Source organism: Pelophylax lessonae, assembly GCF_965119305.1.
Source record: "Pelophylax lessonae genome assembly, chromosome: 4".
NCBI lineage: Eukaryota > Metazoa > Chordata > Amphibia > Anura > Ranidae > Pelophylax > Pelophylax lessonae.
In genome coordinates this window covers 213,851,434-213,866,760 of record NC_138771.1, presented here as the reverse complement: position 1 = coordinate 213,866,760, position 15,327 = coordinate 213,851,434, and the positions used below count along the sequence as shown (strand labels likewise).

The following is a 15,327-nucleotide window of genomic DNA, read 5'->3' as shown; positions in this document are numbered from 1 at the left end:
ACTCTACAGCTTCTTTCCTGTTCCAGTCTGGCAACAAAGTGTCATTGAGGACTCCATCATTCCCCTTTTTAGTTCCATAGTGGTTTTATTGAAATTTGACATAACCTGCAGGAAGGCAGAAATGTATAGTTAGACATATGTCCTTTGTGGTCAATACACAGAAGTCACAGCTTACAAGTGTCTTAAAAAAAGTAGACAAACCAAATGTAGCATATGAAAAGGATGGGGAAAAAAAAAAAAGAATTAGATCCTCACTACTTATATGGCAAGCCTGCGACGTACAGTTCAGGTTAATACAGCCAATAGATATTAAGAGAAAAAGAAACACAATTTGTATGAAATTACTGGCGGTATATTTATATATTTTTTGCAGGTACCTATATAGCACAGTCAATTTACACAGCGCTTCACAAATATACTATACATTCACATCAGTCCTTGTCCTCAAGGCGCTTACAGTCTAATGGCACTTTTCCACTGCAAGTACCGGCTCGTCTCTACTCGGCCCTGCTTGGCCCGGTTTGCTTTTCCACTGCTGGTACCGCATGGTACGATGTTGGAACGGTTCGGTACGGTATGGTATGGTTTGGTTTGCTTTTCCACTAAAGTAGTACTAAAGTTAAGTGGGTGGGATAACAACGGGGTGGGTGGGATTCTCTGACCAATCAGTGGCTAGCAGTGACTGCATGCAAAGGATTGTGGGATATGGTACCGGGTATGGTACCTATTGGAACCACAATCGAGTAGGTACTGTTTTTGAGAGCCATACCATTCGGTTCCATGCAGTGGAAAAGCACCGCCGTATCGTACCGAACCGTTCCTACACTATACCATGCGGTACCAGCAGTGGAAAAGCACAAAAGCGAGCCGAACCGTTCGGTTCCATGCAGTGGAAAAGCGCCATAAGGTCACTAACGCACATTCATACATATGCATACTAGGACCAATTTAGACAGGAGCCAATTAATATAAAATCTATTTATATAGACACATTTTCCGAACAAGGGCGAGTTCTGAGCATGTACCCATCTCTCGGAGAACAGCAGAACAAAAAGACAGAGATGACAGACAGAAAAATCTAAAAGAAAAAAGGACGGGGAAGGAAAGAGAAGAAAATTTTTTTTTCCTCCCTATGACCGCTTTCTGTAGCTTATACTCACTGAATATTATGTGTGATCCTTTGTGATGTTAGGAGCCTCACTTGAGGCCCCCAATAGCAAGAAAGTTTATCACTGAAGTAGCATACAGTACTTATGTATTGCATGTATCCCAGCACATGGTGTACATATATATGAAGTGTCAAGGATATATTTGTACTTTCTAATTGCACTAAGTAAATGTTTTTGCTGTACATTAGACATGATATATCGACCCAGATCTGAGCTATACATTTATTCTCTTACTGGATGGTGCTACTTTCTGAGGAATGTTTATAAATTTGAGACTGGGTTCACACTAATGCGATGCCAGACATTGCAATTTATTTCCACCGCATTGCTGTGCACATCACATGCAATGTCTGTGCAATGCGAATTTAGCCATACAGTTTGTATGGCTGATATCACTTCACATTCGCATCAAAATGGTGCAGGACCCTTTTTCAGACCGAGGTGTTCAGACCCATGCGATCTGATTCCATCCGATTTCACAGTTTGCACTGCATTCTGCAAACCGATTTGGGGGTGTCATTAACTTTATATTGACACCCACAGTGGTTTGCAGAGAGCAATGTGAACTGTATGCGGTTCAGATGCGATGCCAGTTCCCGCACCATCTTATTTGTATTTTTTGTTTCAGGCTTTTAAAAGTGGTCTCAGGAAATACTTGCAGTACTATCGTGCATGTGTTCTGTCAACTCCAAATACATTATCTCTTCTCACGATCAGCTTCCTCTTCAGAAAACTTGGGCGCCAATTAAGGTATTTACATAGGCTTTTTGTTTGCTAATGTGCTATATTTTTATTTATTTTTTTACTACATTGTTTAACAAATGTATATTTCTCACATCTAGATATTTAGCAGAACTTTGCTGCATTGGGACACTGGGAATGGGTGGCAACAGGGGGACTAACTGTTCGTTTCCTACAGTAAGTATAACTAAGTCATTCCATTATTGTTCACGGTGTTGAGAAAACACTTTCTGATTATATTTTTTTCTTTTCCAAACTTTAATATTTTACACATACTTTTAGCTACTTAACAGCTAAATACTTAATGAACAACCTTTATTGACAACAGCAGTTAACCCCATTATTGTGATTTTTGTCTATCTTTTCCTTTTTACTTTTGCTACCTTTGCTTCTCTGTGTCCTGTGATTTATTGGGGATAACTCATTTCTAATTGACACAAATTGAGCAAAGTGGGGAGAACAATTTCAAAGCAGCCCTAGAGCATGTATGAGTATTCAGATGAGATTGCATAATCACTTCTTGGCCCTTCACCAGTTAAAATTTTTGGTGCTGAAACAGCTAATTGTCAATGACAGCTCTTAGTTCTGGGTGGCTCTGACTCTTCCTATGTGTCTGGATTTTTCACTACTTCTTGGGCACATTCCTCCAGTTCCTATGTGACAAGGGAGGAATTCTTACCTGCCATTGCTGTTTTACAAAACCAGCTTTCCGGAATACACTCTGGCTTAGACCACTTTTGTAGCAAGTAAAAGCGTTCCTCCTCAACTCCCCTCTTAATTAATTAATGGAGGAAGAACCAGTGGAGGATGAGAATTTTTCAGTAGATGGGGATGCAAAAGATTTCTCATCCAAGAAATCTACTCTGGTGCAATCAAAGGGTCAGGTTTTGTCCCAGACCCCAAAGGCTTTTGGGGTTTTTTATTTTTGCAGAAGTGGTCCAGACGAATTTTAAAGCTTCCACTTCCCCAGTTCTCTCTCCAAAGGAGTTAGATCATGGTGTCCTCCACAACATCCTCATTAATTTCATCAATGAGTTCACTAAGAAATGTATGCCTTCGATTTATCCAGCAGTCTCCTATCTTAACAAGACGCTTAACAGTACCAGTGGGTGAGGTCTCAGTATTAAAAGATGCCTCAAACAAATGCATGAGGGCCTTATTTAAAGCCTCATTTGCACTGGTAGGGGCAGTTCTACAACCGGCAATTGTGGTTATAGGTGTGTGCAAATGTCTTAAGGTCTGGGCACATCGCAATTCAAATGTTTTGAACTCATAACAAGAATTTCACTTTTGCAAGCTTTTGATCATCTTCTATCTCAAGGCCTAATCACCCCTGTTCCAGAGGATCAAAGGTTTTGTGGTTTCTTCTCAAACCTCTTCATGGTTCCAAAACCGAATATCAATGTTCGCCCTATTCTGAATCTCAAGAGATTCAACAGGTTTCTCTGGGTGCAGAAGTTTCTTGATGGAAGTGGTGGCCTCTCTCCAGCAGGGAAATTTCCTGGCATCAGTGGATAACAAGGACGCTTATCTGTACTTTCTACTTATTCCGCCTCACCAAACGTTTTCTGTAGCTTACAGTTGAGGACCGCCACGTTCAGTTTCTGGCCATGCTATTTGGCCTGTTTTACAGCTCACCTCCCAGAGTGTTCACAAAGGTCCTGACCTGTGTATCCTAGTTATTCCTGTTGTAGGATACCTGGATGACTTACTTTTGAGGGAGAAATCTTTGCTCCAGGAAACCAATGTGTCTCACATGGTGCACATTCTGGAGAGGCTTGGAGGGAGGGGTTCTGAATTTGCAGCCGTTGGCCCTGGTCCAAACCCAGAGGTTGGAATATCTGTGTCTGACCCTGGATACCATCCAGGGGAGAGTGATCCTCCCTCTGAACAAATGCCCTTGTCTGGTGGACTTGCTCAAGACTGTCAAATCCCTCGATTAACTTATGCATGAGGTTTCTGGGAAATATGCTGCTCTCCTTTAAGGCAGTGCCCATTACCCAGTTACACTCCAGGTCCTTCAGCTGAATGTCTCTGTGGCATGGGACAGGAGGATACAGTCATTGGATTCCCCAGTGTCTCTACTCCCCTGCACAAGACTGTGTCTGGACTGCTGGGTCTCCTCCCTTGTCTCCTCCCAGATGCTTGAGATGGATAAGTCTCTTCAAACTGTCCTGGAGGGTCCTGATGAGATGCTAACCTGGTGGGCTGGGGTGGCATTCTGGACAGTCTTTCAGTCTAGGAGGCTTACCGCAGCAGAGGTCATTGCCTATCCTGGAATTGAAGGCAATTCATCTTGCCCTGCAGAGTTGGTTGGTGCAGCTGAAGAGCCTTCCTGAAAGTGTTCAGTCAGACAATATCACAGTAGTGGCATACATAAATTATCAAGTTGGCACCATAAGTCGGGTTGGTCATGAGGAAGTGGATCACACTGTTCATATTCTAGGCAGGGAAATTGGCAGGCGAATTTTCTCAGTTGTCAACAGCTGTCTCTGGGAGAATGGGCTGTTCTCCCACAGGTGTTCAAGGAACTCTGCCGATGGTTGGGAACAGGGTTCTTCATACCTTGGATGTGTAAACAGGTGTTGCCTGAAGCTCACTTGTGCAATTTGTCAGTAGGATTCCTTCTTTGCGCTTCTGGAAGGCTCAAGGAAGGGTCACACAGCTTCCAAATCTACCCTTTCTCAATGGATCTGTCAGCTTATTTCTCAAACTTATGGTCCAAAGGGAATTGTTCCACCGTATACATTTATGGCTCATTCTGCCAGGTGTGTTGGTGCTTCCTGGGCTTTTGGTTTTCAGGCTTCTGTAGCTTTGGTTTGTAAGTCTGCTACCGAATTTTAGGTTCATACTTCTACGACATAACCCTGTGTCCTGGGATGTACATCAAAGAGAATGGGATTTTTGGTTTACCTGTAAATGTCTTTTCTTGGAGTACGTCACAGAACACAGGGATCTCATTCTTCCTCTGTTCAAATGATGTACGCAGAGAATTTTTTTTTTTTTTTTCAATAAATCAATCATAGATTTGCACTGCTAATAAACTAAATGATGCTGGTTATTCTCATTTAAACTCCTTATATTTCCGAAACCTTCACATCATTTATGCTTCCCACATTAATGTTTTTTTTATTTTTCTTTGTTTGTTTCAGGGAGTAAAGTTGCTATCCTATTTGTACAAAGAATCTCTTGAAAACAGCAGTAATGAAAACTATCCAATCTTGTTATCCCTGCTAAAGTCCAGTTGTGAGCCATACACTAGGTAATGCTCCAAAAGGAAAACTGAGAATATGAATCCAGCTAAATCATTGCGTATAGTATTTTTTTTGTCAAAATAGATTTATATATATTTATTTTTTTAGGTTCATCTATGACTGGGTATACAGTGGTGTATTAAGGGATATTTGTAAAGAATTCATGATCCAGGTCAATGATGACTTCCTAGGATTTAGAGGTACTTTGTTTAGCTTTAGAATATGCTTGTAATTTTCACTTCTATCCTCATTTAAACCTATTTGCTTTGTTTGTGTTAGATCAGCGCTACTGGATCCATGGATATATTTTGATATCCAAAGAAGTAGAAGATTGTGTGCCACTCTTTTTAAAGCACCTAGCTAATGAAATATACATGTGTGGGAAAACCATAAACCTATTGAAATTATGCTGCCCTAAGGTATGCAAATAATTTTTTAAATCTAATATACACTCTGTTTAGTTATATTCTGTAATAGTGTCATTTAGGACCTAGTTTTTGTGTTTGCTCCTTTTCTTGATATAGGCTTGTATTGGCACACCATAGCGTATACCGCATGATCCTTGATTTTTATAATGCACATAGTTACACCAATTTCATGGCATAAATTTTAAGTCCTTTTTTTTTTTTTTTTTTATTCTGAGGTCCTAGAAAGTGCTAATCCCAAACTATAATGGCTTGGCTACAAAATTGTACTTTTAACTGAAACAGGCTGAGCTTTGTATCATAAACTTCTTTTTTAATGGACGTTTTTGCCTTGTTTGTGTGACTGGCATTCCCATATGTTGGATAAACCCCAATCAAGCACTGTGTGAGTAAAGCCTCGTACACACGATCAGATTTTTTTTGTTGCATGCTAGTCTCGTATAGAAAGTGAAGAATTTACTTTCATATGAAAAATTCCCGTACGACAGAATTCAACTTCAGAAGTGATGTTATGTGTTGAATTGTTTTGTTTGTGTTTTTTTGTTTCCGAGCATGCGTAGCTCTTACGTTTGCTCTTACAAATTTTTTCTGACTAAAACAGTTCTATTTAAACGAAAATCGGACGTTGTGTTCGTGTACGATAAAAGTTTTATAGCCTACACATCCAGCTTCTGACGTACGAAAATTCGTAATCGGCTGTTAAAAGCACCATACTAACCATCAACTCAGCAGATCGTTCGTCTGATTAAATTTTACTTCCGATTTTCTTATCGTGTGTACGGACCTTTAGGAAGTTACGTTGCAAACCCAATATTAGGTGTACAGGTGTACCTGGATGACCAGCTGACAGAAGTTTGCTTTGCAAAGTAATTCTGCTGAGCATTTGCAAAATGGAAAAGTTTTATGACAACTGATAATAATAGGAACAATTCACAGAGCCTTTTTCCCCCAATGTCTTCCAGGATCTGCACATTTAAAAGATTACATTTAAAGCTCATATTTAAATAAAAAAAAAAGCATTAGATACCTGTCGGCTTCTGTTATTTGGGTTTTAAATGGTGTAGCAGGAACAACTTTACAAGCCGGCCTCTATGCTAGTTTGCAGGTGTCCCAACCTGGTTCAAACTGTTTCCCAGGACAGTGTACCTGAATGCCTACAAACAAGTGGACTGGAGTGATTCTCCTTGTTCATGAGATAAACTCTAACTAATTTCAAAGGTGTATATTTTTTTTTTTGCAAATTCTTCCCCAGAATTTTCATGCGTCCCAGTTGAGAGAGGCAGTTATCTCCTTGGGTTTTAGTGGACCTAGTTGGTTTTCCCCAAATAGATCACAGGAAACGGTGTCATTATCAGTCCAGTTTAGGCTGGGTATGTTTTTTTTTTTTCCCAGAACAGGCACTACTTTCTGCTTAACCATTTTACAGCTGCTTTTTTTTTTTTATTTATTTATTTTAACACAACACCAGTCACAGTACATATTCTTTCTTCTTGCACCCATTTTGAGTAGTCAAATGGAGGTGTTCCTTCTGCCATTTGCAAGTCCTTTTGGGTGTACTTATCTTTTTCCAGGATGAGCTAAGCCACAGCACCAGTAAAGATGTGAGATGTTGGTGGGCAGCTCGGCGTTGCCAATGTGCAGACGTAGAAAATAATTTTTTATCAAACTATTAATTTCTGCCCTTAGAAACAGTCATAGTGAAGAGAGATTCAGGCATGCACACAGCACAGCCATGTACTGTCTGACCTAGTGGTGAAACTATCCCACAGGCCACCTTTTCAAGATGATAGCCACCTTACTGAAAGCCCTTCACACGCTAGCTCCTAAATATATCAGGATGCCAAAAACCCAGTCAGGGTTATACATGTTAAAAATCTTCCTGTGTAACAACTCGCATCTACTCTCCTGGCTAGCATCTATGCTAATAAAATGCACAGCAGAAATGTTAAAATGACACCCAAAGTATTATTGTATCACAATAGTAGATAAAATGTCATCGCAGCTAAAGTAACATCAGCTTAATTTACCTATACCATGCTCTAAACTGGGTATACAATGACAAATCCAGAGTTAACATAAGAACAAATTACCTTCTGCTGTCATAATGTTGCGATTTGTCATCTTTAGACTGCTAGTAGTAGAAGCCAGACACAACGTGTATATAAAGATCTTGTGAGTGTATGACTTCTTGTATATAGTGTACAATGTGAGGTATTTATTTTGCAGCATTACATTTGCTGGTCTGACATCCCTGTACCTCGAATATCTGTTACCTTTTCTTTGGAAGAACTAAAGGAAATGAGAAAAGATTGTGCCATCTATGTGGCCCGAATGGAGAGAATTGCTAGATACAGCAGCATCACCAAAGAGGAAAAGGTAACCCCAATTCTCTAAATCTGCATGTTTTGCAGGAAGTACACTTTCAGTGGTTATTACAAGATTTACCCAAAAGTCTAAATACACTTTTGGAGGGACTCTGGTGTGTAAAGTTTTCTAGATTGAAGTTAGGACATTTTTATGTACATTACACTTGACTCTATTCCCCAGATTCAGAGATCTGCATGTCTAAAATTCAGGAGATGGCTCAGTTCTGCTGCAGACAGCCAGTTGTTTGCAAAATCCCTGTAGATCTTCTTTGTCCACAGCTGATTCTGGCAGGCGGCAGTAAAGTAGACTGGAAGTGGAAGTTGTTGCAGATCCCAAGTTTTAAAGGGAAGATTTTTGGATCAGGGAACAGGGATAACAATAATTTACATACATGCACTTCACTCTTGTCTGGAGACCTATATTACCTAAAGTTACTAAACATTCTGTAATAAAATAATACAATAAAAATGACTTTTGTGACTGTAGGGAGCCAGGAAAAAGCCGTAGTAGACGACCACCATATTCTATCAATATTAGAGTTGGTAAATATATTTAAAGGATAAGTTCACCTTTGGGAACATGTTACATGGTCTACCTGATTTGGGGTGGAACTTGTTCCAAATGCTGCAGCTGCGGCCCGCTGCCCCCACCCCCCTCCGTGTGGCAGCAATACGGGAAGGAGACCTGCATGGCATCACCAATCTGCTGATCGCTATTGCAATAATTTGGAGGCTCCTACTACAAAAAATAATAAATGCACATTTTTTTTTTTACCTACAGAAAAATGTGCATTAATTTCTTTTTAAAAGTCAATTTATCCTTTAAATTTTAAATCGTAGACAAGGGGGAAGAAGGATCAGATAAACCTTTTCTAAAGCATGTGCAGTTTTGTGGAGTTGTTGACCCTTGCCTGTGTCAAGTTTAATATTTATTGGTATTCTCCTGTGTTTACGTGTCAAGGAGGGTAGGGCTTTGCTAGAATGTTGGTGGCTAAGTGTAAAGACTGCCGTGTTCTCCAAGAGTTAACAGATGCATATGTTACTGCAGCACAGGCAATACATGGTTATTTTCCCCAAAACTGAATATGTTCTAAACAGTCTTAATTGTTGAAATAAGTCTATAGCCCTAAGTAATTTTAATGATATGACACAAAGTAGTTTAGTAAACACATATTTTACAGGGATTACACTAACAATACTCTACAAAGGTCAATGGACCAGTCACCAGTATTGCTGGGGTCTCCCTGCAGCTGATCATTTCTCTATTACTGACCTAAATGTCTTGTTCTGTACTCTTGTACGGTCAAGTATCTTCTTAGAGGAGCAGGGCTTTACTTCCTCATTGTACAGTTCTACCTCTCTGGTAATATGATGATTTGTGGGGTAATAATCACGAAGCGGCAGCTGTAGAGGTGGAGGAAACTCTGATCAACAGAATATATTAAGGCAAAACTCGGTAGATCCTTGTACTGCATATATATACACTGCTCAAAAAAATTTAAGAAACACTTTATTCAGAATTTAGCATCCACTCAATTAAACACCTGGGATATTGATCTGGTCAGTACAGTAGCAGAGGGGGTTGTTAATCAGTTTCAGCTGATTTGATGATAATGAAATTAAAAACAGGTGCACTAGATGGGCAACAATTAGGTGACCTCCAAAACAGGAATGGTTTAGTGGTGGAGGCAACTGAGAATTTTTCCCTACTCATTGTTTGACTGTTTTTCACTAGTTTTGCATTTGGCTAGGTTCAGTGTCACTACTTGTAGCGTGAGGCGATACTTTGACCCTAAAAAGGTTGCACAGGCAGACCAACTACTCCAGGATGGCACATTAATATGTGCCATTGCCAGAAAGTTTGCCGTGTCTCCCAGCAAAGTCTCAAGAGCATGGTAGAGATTCCAGGAGACGGGCAGTTACTCTAGGAGAGCTGGATAGGGCCAAAGAGGTTTCTTGACCAGTATCTGCTCCTTTGTGCAAGGAGGAACAGCATGAGCACTGCCAGAGCCCTACAAAATGACCTCTAGCAGGCCACTGGTGTGAATGTCTCTGATCAAACAATCAGAAACAGACTTCATGAGGGTGACCTGAGGGACCTATGTCCTTTAGTGGGCCCTGTGCTCACTGCCTGGCACTGTGGAGCTCGATTTGCATTTGCCATTGAACACCATAATTGGCTGCCTGCCACTGGTGCCCTGTGCTTTTCATAGATGAGAGTAGGTTCACCCTGAGCACATGTGACAGATGTAAAAAGGGTCCGGAGAAGCCGTGGAGAACGTTATGCTGCCTGTAACCTGGTGGGTCAGTGATGGTCTGGGAAGGCTTATCAATGCTGGGACGCGCAGACCTATACAGGCTAGACAATGGCACCCTGACTGCCTTTAGGTATCAGGATGAAATCCTTGGACCCATTGTCAGACCCTACGCTGGTGCAGTGGGCCTGGGTTCCTGGTGCACAATAATGCCCCACCTCATGTGGCGAGAGTATGCAGCCAGTTACTGGAGGATGAAGGAATTGATATCATTGAATGGCCCCCACGCTCGCCTGACCTAAATCCAATAGAACCCCGCCAGGTTGCACCTTAGTCTGTTCAGGAGCTCAGTAATGCCCTGGTCCAGATCTGAGAGGAAATACCCCAGGACACAATCCATTGTCTCATTAGGAGCATGCCCTGACATTGTGGGAGCCATATAAACTACCATTTTGAGTTGCTGCAATGAAATTTCATCAAAATGGACTAGCCTGCTGCATCATTTTTTCACTTTGATTTTCGGGGTGTCTTTGAATTCAGCCCTTGGTAGGTTGATAGTTTTCATTTCCATCAAACGAGGTAGCATCCTTTCGCTCCTAACACATTACCCAGTCCATATCAGTATAAATATCCAGCATGATATTTTCCCCATTAAGATCTCATGTGTTTTCAGAGTGTTCCTTTAATTTTTTATATATATATATATATATATATATATATATATATATATATACACTGCTGTTTTCTAGGTGGAAGAGGCAAAATTTACATTCAAGGTTACTAATTCGGCAAAATTACCACCTGTAGATATTCTCTGCAATTCACTGCAAATCTTCACTTTTTGAGTTCAGGTCCACTTAGACTGATATTAAAGTCACAATTGTTATGTATTTAAAAAAAAAAAAAATCTTATACCTATCTGCACAGAGCAGTCCCTTCCCTCTCCTTTGCTCGCTGACCCAAATATAACACCCCTCTCTGCTCTAGGTAATCCGTTTTAATCTGGTTAGGAGTAAGGGCCTGGGCTCCCGGCTAGGATCTCTGGTCCTAGCAATTTTTTCTCCTTCCTTACATCTTTTTTGTTGTTTTTTTTTTTTTCTCTCGGGAGATCTACAATCAACTGCCGGGCTGGGCGACGGGCTGGATAATCTAGATCCAGCTAGCGAGCGCATGTAGACTGCATCTACGTGCTAGGTCGGCCGAGGCACGGACAAAGGATGGCCCACGAGTTTAAACGTCTCGCAGGGTCGCATATGACCAGGCACTAGTCCGAGTCGCAGCGGTCCCTTGGCTGACAGCTCCCCTACTTCGGTGGTGAGGATTCTGTCTGGAGCATTACCCGCACCAATGGAAGATTAAGTACAGTCCCCCCCTTTCCCTTTTTGGGGTGGACTTCCAGGGACGGTCAGACCTGCCTGCAGATTCCCTCCTCCCATCCTTAAATCCCTCAGTGAGCTGGGCTTCCCCACTCCCTTTCCCCCCTGTCTGGACCTGGAGTCTGGTGGGGCTTCAGGGCAGAGGATGCAGCGGAGACCTCTGGGGTCTCCCCCACTATCCCCACTCTGTAAAAGTCCTGGGATAGTGTTCGTCCTGCCCTGGTAGTCTGGAAGGCTCCCAATGTAGGAGACCCCTAGGTGCATGCCCTACTGTTTGCAGTGTGGGTATAGTGCAGGGGGGGTCCCAGTGCAGAGACTGGTGCAGAGTGCGCACCCCTAACGTGTGTCCTACCTTCAGGGGGGGTCCCCGTGCAGAGGGTGCAGGAAAAAATCCTGGCAGCATGTTTCAGCATCTGTAGCTGATGGCAGCCATTTTTCCTTAGTCTGGTTGGTCTCCAGTCGTCGGTCATGTTTGTGTAGCCCGATGATGTTGCGGGGGCCATTTTCCCCTAGTCTGGCTGGTTTCTAGCTGGTGGCCATGTTTGTGTAGCCCAATGATGTCACAGGGCCATTTTTCCTTAGTCCAGGAGACACTGAAGATGACCTCGTGGAGATGCCAAAGCTCCTCCTCAGTTTCCTCTTCCTGTGCCTGGGACGTATGAACAGGGATGGCGTTCATGGTGATGCTGGGGTCCCAATTCTCGGTGCTACTCCGATTGGTAGGGTGAGTCCTTGGGGGTTCCTGTTATCTCTTTCGCTCACTGATAGGTACCCTGAGCCTTGGAGGGATCCTTTAGTGGTGCCAAAAGATCGTTTTTGTACTGCAAGGTCTTCCTTTCCTTAAGGAGCCTCAGGTTCACATCTCCCCACCCCCCCCAGGTTCTGAGTCTGGTGGTATCCACCTTCAAGACATTTCTGTTTGCAGAGTCCTACATGCAGCTCCTTTAGTAGGTTCAGTTCCACAGGAGGATACCGAGGTTCGTGGGGTGATCACAGGTTCCTCTGGCAGACGCCCCAGGCATCCAAGGGCCACGGTAAGACCTGTATCATCCTCGGCTCAGGCTTCTCTCACAATTCCTTTGAGGAATCAAGGGCAAGGATCTTCCAATCAGTCTTGTGGCCATAAACGGCTCTTGGGGGCTTCCTCTTAGAGAAGACCAGTTGTCCCAAGGGCTGATCTACCATCCTGCTTTACAGTCTTAGGTTTTAATGGCTTAGCTATTGAAAGTCAGATACCAAAGGAATGAAGTCTGTCTTGATCAGTGATCCCTACTATGGTAAAGGCGAGGAAGTCATCTTCCAGCAAGATATACCATTGTACGTGGAAAGCGTACATTTCTTGGTGTGAGTCAATTGGCGCTCATCCTCAATCCTTTTCTGTGGCTCGGATCTTAACCTTTCTTCAACAGGTCGTTTATCAGAAGTTGGCCTTGAGTACCATCAAGGGCCAGGTGTCTGCCCTGGCAATCTTCTTTCAGTGACCCCTAGCCACGCACTCTTTAGTTCGTACCTTCTTTCAGAGGGTTCAACATGTGGTGCTACCTGTACGGTCTCTTTTGCTGCCATGGGATTTAAATTTAGCACTTTCAGTTCACCAGAAGCCTCCATTTGGGAATATTCGGGAGATTCCCCTGCCTACGTTATCCCAAAAGGTGACATTCTTGGTGGCTATTACCACGGAATTGGCGGCATTATCCTGTTGCAGTCCCTCTTTAGTGGTCCAAAGGGATAAAGTGATTCTTCATCCCTGTCCATCTTTCCTGCCCAAAGTTGTCTCTGATTTCCATTTTAATGAGGACATTGTGTTGCCTTCCTTGTTTCCCAAGCCAGCTCATCTCAAGGAATTTGCTTTGCCTACCTTGATTGGGGTTTGTGTGATTTGGGTGTATCTGGCAGCTTTTTGTGGTTACGAACGGACCAAGGAAAGGGCTGGCCACTTCTCTGTCTACCATCTCCAGATGAATCAGGCAGACTGTGACTCAGGCCCATTCCATTAAAGGTCAGATTCCACCTTTTCCTGTCACGGCACACTCTACTCGGGCGCTGAGTACTTCTTGGGCCTTCCGTCATCAGGCACAAATATCGCAAGTTTGCAATGCGGCCACTTGGTCATCGGTGCATACCTTCACAAAAGTCTGTAAGGTAGATACTTTGGCATCTGCGGATGCTTCTTTTGGCCGCAAAGTTTTGCAGGCTGCTGTTTAGTAGGGGCTGGTCCCTCTTAAGGGGTATTTTTCTTTAAACTTTTATTTTTAGATGGGGCTCCTGTGACCCGGGTAAGGCTCCTGTGTCATGGTTAAGGGCTCTTATGTTTTAGCTTTGGGTTATTTTACCCGCCCCTCATTTTTCTTTTGACACTGCTTTTGGACGTCCCAGTAGTTAGGATTTATGAGTTCATTGACAGACACAGCACCCACCCCTCTATGGAGTTCTGATACTTCTAATACTGCTTGCTGATTCCCTAGAACACAGAGGGGGCTTGTATATCAGCTGAGGACAACCTATATGCATTGCCAGGTGTTTTTGTTCTGCCCAGTCCTACTCCTGGAGGAGTGAATATAGCCCAGTAGTTATGATTTATGGAGCACTGTGTCCGTCGATGAACTCAGAGAAATGGATTTTACGGTAAGTACAAAAATCCCATTATTATAGTTGTATGCTGAACTCTTATTTATCCATGTTGGTTTTGATTTTAGGAACTGCAAGCGGAAATTGCAAAGCAGGACCTTATCATTCAGGCACGCGAAACAACAGAAAAACTCTTGGAAAGTTTTAAAGGTTAGATAAAGTCTTTGTCACATTTGTTAATAACTCCAGCTTTTATAGGATGTTTTTTTAATACCTTTCTTTTCTTGGTATAGATAGGCTATTGGCCCAGAAAATATCTTTAGACACAAACAAGAGAGAACTATTTTTGAAGCTGAAAGAACAGTATGAGAAAGATCAAGAGGTACTTGTGTTATGACTTTTCAATGTATTATATGTCCCTAAACTATACACTCCTGTCAAGTGGGTTCCTAAAGAGCTTTAGCATTGAAATTCTGCATGAAGGGCTTTTAAAATGTTGTGTTTTGTCATCAATGTTAAATCACGTTTAATTTGGACTTATGGTTTAAATAATTAAAGTAGAAGTAATTTGTTAAAGTAATGTCTGTGATAGACATTTTAAAAAAAGATAACTAAAATTGAATATTTTATTCATTTTTATGCATTGCTACAGTTCAGGTGTGAATTTCCAGATCCTGCTGTCAACAAAAAAACAAAAATATACAATTTTTGTAAAAAGTCCTTTTTAGAATGGGCTGGTGAAAAGCACTTTGAGGCCCAATCACATCTGGCGATTTGGGACCTTGGGCAGAATTGCTGTGATTCTGCCCGTGATTCCAAATCGCACTGCAATATTGGCAAAATCCACCATGTGTGTTTGGGTGCCATTGATTTTAATAGCAAACATGATGCGCTTTTGCCATGTGGCAATCCGCATTGCAAGAAGCTTGTTGCCCAAAAGAAGCTCCTACTCCTTTTTTGGAAAACAAGCTTCATGTGATGTGGTTTGCAGTGCGACAATCCCAGCCAAACCGCACTGCGTTGGTGCCATTTAAAATGAATGGCATCCAAACATATGCGGTGCCTTTGCCACTATTGCAGTGCAATCTCAAATCGCCAGGCTACCTTAGAGGGGAACACTTCGTCCCAGTGTGAGGACTGAGACCTTTATTGCAATAGACTCTCGGCCATTTC

At 42.2% G+C, this 15,327-nt stretch overlaps 1 protein-coding gene across 1 annotated transcript in view; it reads left to right on the top strand.

Moving 5' to 3' along the window:
- The window catches only part of TUBGCP6 (tubulin gamma complex component 6), a 69,997-nt gene that overhangs the window by 20,905 nt on the left and 33,765 nt on the right, over positions 1-15,327 (top strand). Inside the window, exons 5-12 of the mRNA XM_082254400.1 lie at positions 1,798-1,919; positions 2,012-2,087; positions 5,063-5,172; positions 5,273-5,364; positions 5,444-5,583; positions 7,816-7,965; positions 14,283-14,364; positions 14,448-14,536. Of these exons, the coding sequence (XP_082110526.1) occupies positions 1,798-1,919; positions 2,012-2,087; positions 5,063-5,172; positions 5,273-5,364; positions 5,444-5,583; positions 7,816-7,965; positions 14,283-14,364; positions 14,448-14,536 (861 nt within the window). The remainder of the gene's footprint in view (positions 1-1,797; positions 1,920-2,011; positions 2,088-5,062; positions 5,173-5,272; positions 5,365-5,443; positions 5,584-7,815; positions 7,966-14,282; positions 14,365-14,447; positions 14,537-15,327) is intronic.